This window comes from Hemicordylus capensis, chromosome 3, assembly GCF_027244095.1.
Source record: "Hemicordylus capensis ecotype Gifberg chromosome 3, rHemCap1.1.pri, whole genome shotgun sequence".
Taxonomy (NCBI): Eukaryota; Metazoa; Chordata; class Lepidosauria; order Squamata; family Cordylidae; genus Hemicordylus; species Hemicordylus capensis.
This window is the reverse complement of record NC_069659.1, coordinates 64,934,818-64,944,545: the sequence shown is the minus strand read 5'-3', so window position 1 is coordinate 64,944,545 and position 9,728 is coordinate 64,934,818. Positions and strand designations below refer to the sequence as shown.

The 9,728-nt window shown below is 41.6% G+C and overlaps 1 protein-coding gene across 1 annotated transcript in view; it reads left to right on the top strand.

Annotated features, from left to right (window-relative positions):
- Positions 1-553: 553 nt before the first annotated feature.
- Positions 554-9,728, top strand: part of GABRR3 (gamma-aminobutyric acid type A receptor subunit rho3) — a 50,416-nt gene continuing 41,241 nt past the window's right edge. The window contains exon 1 of the mRNA XM_053311076.1: positions 554-730. Within this exon, the coding sequence (XP_053167051.1) occupies positions 588-730 (143 nt within the window). The 5' untranslated portion in view covers positions 554-587. The remainder of the gene's footprint in view (positions 731-9,728) is intronic.

Here is a 9,728-nt window from a genome sequence, read left to right as displayed (position 1 = left end):
GAGTAATAATTGTACAATCTGTGAAGCAAAAATGCTACTTACCCAATTTAAGCATTTTTTATTATATGCTCGAAATGATTTTCTACATATGCAGTAAGTAAGATTAATTTCCTGACTTTTTCTCATTAATCACAGACTTTTATAGGGTAATGAGAGTTTTTGTTTTTTAACATGGTGTCGTGAGGGATTAAGGGGATTAAATGTTTGACATCACTCTTTTGTCTGTGCAAGGGCTCCATCGAAGAGTGGGTGATAAAGCACTGGATAGGAATGCACCCAGAAACAATGCAAGTATGGATGAAAATGGGAATAAGCCACATATATTGTTAGATTTCTAAAGGTAAAATTGCAGTATCTGGACAGCAAAACCACAAGATGTGGATTTTAAGGAATTCTTAAACTGCAGGAATAAGAAGATAGGCTGAAGAACGATGAAAGCTGGCATGCTTTTGCCTCTTGTAATCTGCAATGCTTCATATTATTTGCATCCTCTTTATTTTATGATGTTTCTTAATAATCGGAGCAAAAGAATGAAGGTTACTAATGTGGGCTGATTGAATCATTTTTTATTCCTGGGATTGGAAGACATGGTCCTTGCAATAAAACTGTTGCTCTTCATGTGTATCTGGCCGACAGCTCTTTTAATCAGTCACAGTGATCATCACCATCATTATCACCACCACCACCACCACCATCATCCTCAAAGGTCATTCGTGAAAAGACATAACAGGTGAGTAAGATGTACACTGGGCATCATGGCTGCCACTTTGTTTATGTGTGTCTGTCACCATCCCAAGAATGACTTACTTCTGGTTTGAGCTGAAGGGTTGTTTTAATGTCCATATAGTACAAATAGAGTAAAAGAAAGGGAAGGGACCAAGCACTCCTACAAAACCAAAACCCAGCAAAAGCAGTAACAGAACCCAAGTTAGTAAAATTTTCTTTCTCAAATGTGTTACATCTTTTATTATTATTTTATGTAAAGTGTGTGTGTCTGTGTGCACACATGCATATTGTATAGCAATCCATTAAAATAACTATAGAATATTGTACTTAAAATAGAAAAATGAACTGTAAAAAAAAAAGATGTAAACTGCAAGAAAGAGTTTTAAAGTTTAATTTCTTCCTTGTGAAAGAATCTGAAATTCATCTCAAAGTTCCATCTTATTTGTTATCCTAAACAGCAATATAATAGTAGCTGTTATGGGGTGGGGTTTTTTAAAACATAAGAAGGAAAATATAATTAGGGGTTTTATTTATCAGACTAAAATCTTATTTTAATCATCTTACAGAAGGTTTGCCTTTGGAATATAGTTAGCTGCGCTTTAATGTGTGGTATCAATTTACCAGCATTTATGAATCCCAGCCCTTAAGCTCATTAATATATTTTATTCCATTTCTAGTTGTCCATGAACTTCATGGAGGTTTTGCTACGAATTGCAGCTATAGGGCACAATCTCCTGGTCTCATCAACAACCCTACCAAAATGAATCAGAATTATACAAGAGGATTTAGCTTGCTGGAACCCATTCCTATATACAGTAACTTGCTTCTATGGCCCTTCTTTCCCCAGATTTCCTTCAAAAGACTGCTGCAGGTGGGATATGTCATTACTGGCAGTGCTGAGCACCTCTAGGGGAGGGAGACAGTAAAAATAGAGTGTTCCATTGAGTCGGTGTAGGTTTGGTTGTCTTTGGTAGAATACAGGAGGGGTTTACCATTGCAATCTCCCACACAGTAGGAGATGATGCCTTTCAGCATCTTTACTATATTGCTGCTGCCCGATATGAGACATAGTCCTAAATATCTGTTTGTAAGAAGGAGGTTCCATACATGTGGCAACTGGCACACACGTTTCTGTGTAATTGCAGCTCTGGATTGGATGGATAGAGTTTAAGAAATGCAAGTGCGTGCAAGAGAAACTTATATAATAATTGAGGTCCTTGAGGAAACTGTGACTTGGTAGCCTGTAATGATTCCAGATGTTCTCAGCAGACTACTTTTTAAAAAATTATTATTAGCAATATTTATATACTGTCATCCTTGTTTCTATCTTGTTTTGCCACAAATTTGATTTTTCTCAGCAATTGGTCCAATATTTTGTTCATATAAGAGTTCCCTTTGACAGTTCTGATACTGAACTAGAGCACAGTAGTAGGAATGGTTTAAGCATAGCCTGCCTTTCTTCAAGTTTCTATTTCGGTGAAGAATGTATAGCAAAATCTCCAGGCATCAAATGTTATGTAGTATTCCCCCCCCCTCCCCATAGACCTTCCTATATAAGGCTACAATTCTACTTGGAAGTAAGGCCCATTTTAACTCAGTAAGTTTTAATTCTGAGTAATCATGCATAGGCTTGGGCTGAATATCAAATAATAAATAAATAAGCCACAGTACTCTCAGATTTAGGGCATTTACAAAAGGCAATCCCCCCCCCCAGTAGTGACAGCAGCAAAACAAGAACATGAAATACCAAGAAGAAGAGGTACCATATTAGCATAGGAGGCAGTACTACCATTGCTAGTTTCATGCTACAACTGCTAAGCCTCGTGCTGATCCTACTAGTCTGTATCAAGTAGCAATTAATTATTTTAATTAGTCCTGGGTGAGGATCTTTTAGAATGTATCTGGACTTGCCTGGAGATGGGGAGACAGGGGGCGTGTCCACTGACTGTGGGGCGGCTATCCTGGTGGTGGTGGGAAACTGAAGAAGTAACGTTGGCAGGTCAATGGGTCATTACAGGGGGAGGGGACATACAAATCTAATAGCTATTTCCTCTTCTGGCTGTCCTGCCAGCTCTCTGACCTTGGGGAGCAGTGCCGATCACCCTTGAAACCTCACCTTGCTCCTCTGTAATGCCAGGTTGGTCCGGAACAAATCAGAAACCATCCATGATTTAATCCTGGATGAAGGTGCCGACCTGGTATGTTTTACGGAGACCTGGTTGGGGGAGGCTGGGGGCCCAGTGTGGTCCCAGCTTCTCCCTCCATGGTACTCTGTTGAGGAGCAGGTGAGGGACCACAGGCGGGGAGGTGGAGTGGCTGTGGTCTATAAGAATAATATCTCCCTTACCAGGATCCCTGTTAGAGTGTCGGACCATATTGAATGTGTGTACTTAAGTTTGGGGACCAGGGATAGACTGGGACTTCTGTTGGTGTACCGATTGCCCCGCTGCTCAACAGAGTCCCTAACTGAGCTGACGGACTTGGTCTCAGGTTTGGTGTTAGAGTCTCCCAGGCTTGTGGTGCTGGGGGACTTCAATGTTCATTTCGGGCCCAATTTGTCTGGGGCGGGTCAGGAGTTCTTAGCAGCCATGATGACTATGGGCCTATCTCAAGTGGTCTCGGGACCGATGCACATTGCAGGTCACACACTTGATTTGGTCTTTCACTCTGACCAGGGTGGTGTTCCATGGGTGGGGACTCCTGTGATTTCCCCATTGTCATGGACGGACCACCATCTGGTTAAGGTTGGACTCACAGTCACACCACACCTTCGCAGGGGCGAGGGACCTATTAGGATGGTCCGCCCGAGAAGGTTATTGGATCTATAGGATTTTAAGAAGCCTTGGAGGAATTTAGTGTTGGTTCTGCCAACAATCCTGTTGATGCCTTGGTGGAGAATTGGAACAACAAACTCACCAGGGAGGTAGACATGATCGCTCCTAAGCGTCCTCTCCAACCCGCTTCAAAATTGGGCCCTTGGTATACCGAAGAACTACGGGAGCTGAAGCAGTGAGGTAGATGACTGGAGTGCAGGTGGAGAAAGACTCGGCTTGAATCCGACAGATTACAGCATAGAGCTCATTTGAAGAATAATGCTCAGGCGATACATGTGGCAAAGAAGCGATTCTTTTCTGTCCCTATTGCATCCGCAAGTTCACATCCGGCAGAGTTGTCCAGGGTTGTGAGAGGGCTAGTATGTGCCCCTCCTCCCTTGAATCGGAATCTGGAACCATCTACCACCCACTGTGATGTGTTTAATGAATTCTTTGTGGACAAAATCTCTCGTATTCGGGCGGACTTAGACTCCGTCCCCACAATTACTTCAGTGTCTGATGTGGAGGTATCCAGTGACTCATCTTATGTGGTTAGGTTGGATCAGTTCCAGTTTGTGACTCCTGAGGATGTGGACAAGCTGATTGGAACTGTGCGGCCCACCACTTGTGCTCTTGAACCTTGCTCGACATGGCTTATACTATCTGGCAGGGGGTTGTTGTAGAAGGCCTGGTAGAGATTATAAATGTGTCTCTGAGGGAAGGTAGGATGCCTCCTAGTCTTAAGGAGGCAATTATTAGACCGCTTCTGAAGAAGCCTACTTTGGATCCCTCAGAGCTGAGTAACTACAGGCCTGTCTCCAACCTTCAGTGGCTGGGCAAGGTAACTGAGAGGGTGGTGGCCTCCCAACTCCAGACAGTCTTGGAGGAAACAGATTATCTAGACCCATTTCAAACTGGCTTCCAGGCTGGCTATGGGGTGGAGACTGCCTTGGTTGGCCTGATAGATGATCTCCAACTGGGAATGGACAGAGGAAGTGTGACTCTGTTGGTCCTCTTGGCGGCTTTCGATACTATCGACCATAGTATCCTTCTGGAGCGTCTGAGGGGGTTAGGAGTGGGAGGCACTGCTCTGCAGTGGTTCCGTTCCTACCTCTCGGGCAGGTTCCATATGATGTCCATTGGAGACTTGTTCTTCAAAATCTCAACTTTTGTATGGCGACCCTCACGGCTCCGTATTGTCTCCAATGTTGTTTAACATCTACATGAAACCGCTGGGAGAGATCATCAGGAGATTTGGTGCAGGGTGTATTCAGTATGTTGATGACACTCAAATCTACTTCTCCATGTCAACATCGTCAGGAGAAGGCATAACTTCCTTAAATGCCTGTCCGAAGGCAGTAATGGGCTGGATGAGGGATAATGAACTGTGACTGAATCCAGTTAAGACAGAGGTACTCATTGTGCGGGGTCGAAACTTGAGAAACTATTTTGATCTGCCTGTTCTGGATGGGGTCACACTTCCCCAGAAGGAACAGGTACGCACTCTAGAGGTGTTTCTGGATCCAAGTCTCTCCCTGGTGTCCCAGGCTGAGGCAGTGGCCAGAGGTGCCTTCTATCAGCTTCAGCTGATACGCCAACTGTGTCTGTTTCTTGAGACAGATGACCTCAAAACAGTGGTACATCTGCTGGTAACCTCCAGACTGGATTACTGCAATGCGCTCTATGTGGGGTTGCCCTTGTACATAGTCCGGAAACTAAGTTGGCTCAGAATGCGGCAGCCAGGCTCATCTCTGGGTCATCTAGGAGAGACCATATTACTCCCATATTGAAGGAGTTACGCTGGCTGCTGATATGTTTCCGGGCAAAATACAAGGTGCTGGTCATAACTTATAAGACCCTAAACAGCTTGGGCCCTGGGTATTTAAGAGAACATCTTCTTCGTCATGAACCCCACCGCCCATTGAGATCATCAGGAGAGGTCCGTCTGCATTTGCCACCAGCTCGTCTGGTGGCTACTCAGGGACGGGCCTTCTCCGTTGCTGCCCCGAGGCTTTGGAATGTGCTCCCTAGTTAAATAAGAGCCTCCCCATTTCTGACAATTTTAAAGAAGTCATTGAAGACACATCTATTCAGCCAGGCTTTTAACTGATATTGTGTTAATTGTTTTAGTGTTGTTTTTAGAACATTGTTTTTTAAAAATTTTAAATTGTGTTTTCAATTTCTTGTTTGTGTTTTTAACTAATGTTTTACCTTTGTTTTTATTTGGTTGTAAACCGCCCAGAGACGTAAGTTTTGGGCGGTATAAAAATATGTCAATTAAATAAATAAATAAATGATCATCAGAGGGATCAGCACAGCACAATATGATGTGCTGATTCAATGCAATTGATAATGGCAAGACTTCAGTTGGAAAGAGAAGGAGCAAGCACTCTCCATCAGAGCCATGCTCACATCCCCTTGACCTCCTCACTTGTGTGCATGACTTTAGCACACTGCTGCTGCCAGAAAATAGGAAAGTTTATAACTGAACTAACCCTTCACATTGTAAGCAGTTCCAGCAGAAGTTTGTTCATTCAGTCAGCTAATTAATATGAATACTTGTATTATTTCTCATGAGATCTACAGGAGAGATGCATTGACACCTCTGCAGAAAGAAGGGGAAGAAAAAGAGATATCCAAAGTTCGATGTATATAGGTATAAGCCAGTTCAAATCAAATCTATGGAAAAGCAAGCCAGAGAGAGAGAGAGATTGCTTTTGAGAAATTATCTACTATGCACATTTTGGTACCCACCAATGCATTATTTCAGTGAATAGGCTAGCAGCTACTAAGCAGTATTACTGTTAGAAGAGCCAAACATACTTATTCCCCTATGATTCTTTTTAGGGAAAACTCTTTAGTGGAGGGTTTTGTTTGCTTGTTTGTTTACAAAGATTTGACTTTTCTTCAGTCACCTTCTTAACTGTAGAGGAAACTCCTTTTAGCAGGCACCAAACTAGAACCAGATTGTTAAATAATGTGTAGCCTTTTAAAAGAAAATAACACCATGTGAAAATGTTATTTCTAAATTACAACTTCCGCTGGTGTAATAGTGTAACCCAGTCCTCTCTCCCAAAGTGTTTGTCTGCATTCTCTTGCAAAGAAGATTTTAAAGCATTAACAAAAGTACATGTGAGAGATTATTTTTCTGGTCTGTTTCCTACAATAAAGAACAACATGCTTTGGATGTTAACACGTTACATTTTTTGACACCAGCCCATTTTAATAAACATATTGTGGTATCCACATGTGTGGCACATGCATCAAACTCTTAGTTTTAGAGAGTTTAATATAAATGTTATATAATGTTATATAACATTCTTTATATAAAACTAATGTACAACTTTGGACATCACCTCACATTCATGTTGGGGCACAGCTCTGCAGGGAAGCACCAGGGCCCTGAGCCACAATTAAACCATTGCAGACAAATCCAGAAGGCTATGAAGATGTAATAAGAATAGGAGATTACACAATGGCAGTGAGGAACATGAAGCAATTTTAAAATTTCACATCAACCATACCTCTGACAATGAGATATCTAACTTTTTGCTGCTGCAGTATTGTACCTTTCCAATCAATACTATGCCAGCTTGCAACTTAGCTACCTAATCAATGATGAAAGTGGCACTTATTTGTTTTCATTATCATTTTTTAATTTCTGTTTGGGGTTTATACTTCAGCTTCATGTTCTTGGAGAATGTGTTCTTTTGTGTGATTATCTGTCCAGCGGATTCAAGCATGGAGCTTTCATCCGCATATTTTATTGTGTTCCATTTTTCTGTAATATATTCAGTATAGAATGCACTTTATACTACACTTCTGAACAATCTGTACCTTTGTGACTTTCATGTTTTTAGATTACAAAGCTAGATGGACCAATAGTCTGACTTGGTATGAGGCAGCTTCCTATACTGCTACTGAAACATATCTACTACAGTAGTCCTCTCATTTGTTAAAAACTCTGAATTCTTAGATTGTCTGCATTTTTGTAAGCAGCTCTTAAAACTCTCATAGTGTACTATAGTGATGGGAAGGATCTGAGGGAGAACTAGGCTTCACTTAGAGCAGGCCTGCTCAACTTAGGCCCCCCAGCTGTTTTTGGACTACAACTCCCATAAGCCCCAGCCACAGGGGCCAATAGCCAGGGATTATGGGAGTTGTAGGCCAACATCTGCAGGAGGGCCGAAGTTGAGCAGGCCTGACTTAGAGCAACTGCTGGGAAAGGTGGGCTTTTCCTAATAAGTGGAAAAGCCTGGGAAAATCAAAACAGAAGGACCAATCTAGAAGACTGGTTAGGAACTGCACACACAGCCACCAGCAGAAGAAGAGGAAAGCTTTCTTCTGTTTGGTCTGTCCCAAGAGTCCCCTGAGGAAGCAGCTGGGGAAATGAGAAGGCCACAGCCTGGAGTCTGGAAACAGCAGGAAGATCCCTGCTTGTGAGTAATAAGATAGGGACCAGTTCAGTTGGACGTGTGGGGGAAGTTATTTTCCTGTATTGTATTGCTTGAATCTGAGTTGCCTGGTTAATGAAAACTCTCTCTTACAATCTGTTTTTTTAAGGGACAATTGTTCTTATTGCCTACTGTTGTTTCTCTTTTAATCTAATAATAAACCCTTGTTGGTGAAGTGTGCTACTTTTCATTTGGAGTCTGCCTTAGTCACATTCCTCTGGAGGCCTAGGAATGCTCAGTCCCTTCGAGGGAGGGTTTTGCCAGTTTACCCCACAGTGTGGGGTACCTCTCCCTTATATGGAGAGTGGGTTTTCCCATGTCAAAATAAAGTGGATGGCAGAAGCCTAATGTGAATCCCAAGGATTCACCCCAGTGAACTCCCCCCTCCCCCTCTGGCAGAAGCTATGGCACGTACATACAGAGATACAGGGCTTGAGGTATGATGTGCTTCATCGCATCTTCCATATCTACAAATATACAAACAAACATACTTGATTTACTATTAAACGTAGTTATAGTTTGTTGGTACAAGCTGATAACAGAGAGCAAAACAATCCTCTAATTTACTTTAGAGGTTCTACCCAGAACTAGAAAATCTCAATGGACAAGTTATACAGGTATCTAAAACTTTGAAGTAAGCACCTATGAATCTGAAGTACCGTGTTGTCCTGTGATCTTCTCAGCAATTCATGCCACTACCACATGTCAAAAAACAATCCCATTCACAGGTACTGCCAATTTTTAATTTCAGCAAACCAAATCCAAAGCAGTACTGAACTGCATTTAGTAACAGAAGATATGAGAGTGTACTTGATAGTTCGTATCCACAAGGTGTTTTCTGAACTGACAAACACTGTCATATCTTTCTTCACCATGATTTAATCAATCTTTAAAAGACAAATAGTTCAGTCAGAAAAGTAGTTGAAGTAAGAAAACGGAAGCCCCATTTATTTCCGTAGGACACAAGCATGGCTACATGGATTTTATTCATAGTACATGATAACATGAGTGAAATCAGCTCCCTCACAAAGACCTTATTTAGTAATATATCCTAATTTTACACATATCAGTAAGTTAAGTAACAATAATGCTACAGGCATCACAACAGAGTCTTTAAAGTCCATTTTTACCACCTGTAATAAATGTGGAAATGTGGATCAGCCACAACTTCCTCTGACTTCAGTGGTAAGCCAAAATGGTGAGGCCATTCATAATTTTTCTCTAAAAGAGCCACAGCAGATCTGATTACGTAAACTAAATACTCTGAAGTTGGAGCCATAATAAAGAAATCAATTTCTAAATACAGTACTCATTATATTAACACTCAGTGACATGTGATCAGGAGTGACCTTTTGTGGGTGAGCATGTAAAGGATCTCATGCGACATAGCTAGCAAATGATTGGATTGATAGTAATATTATAAGGACACAATTCTCTAGGAAAGTCTCCTGACCAAGCACCATTTAAATTAATTGGAAAATTTTAAGAGCCAGGCAATATGGAAGTGTTTGGAAGTTGTAGACAGAAATTGAAAGCTACTAATCAAACTCCAACAGCTTTCCAGATGCACAGTAAATGTTCAGTTGCATCAAGGATGCCTATTAGAGACTCATACCTATTAGAGAAGACACTCATGACATAACAAAGCTATTTCCCCTCTCTGAAATCCATTACATGCATATAGAATATACCAAGAGGAATTTTGTGGGTATTACACTGAGGCAAAAAACCACTT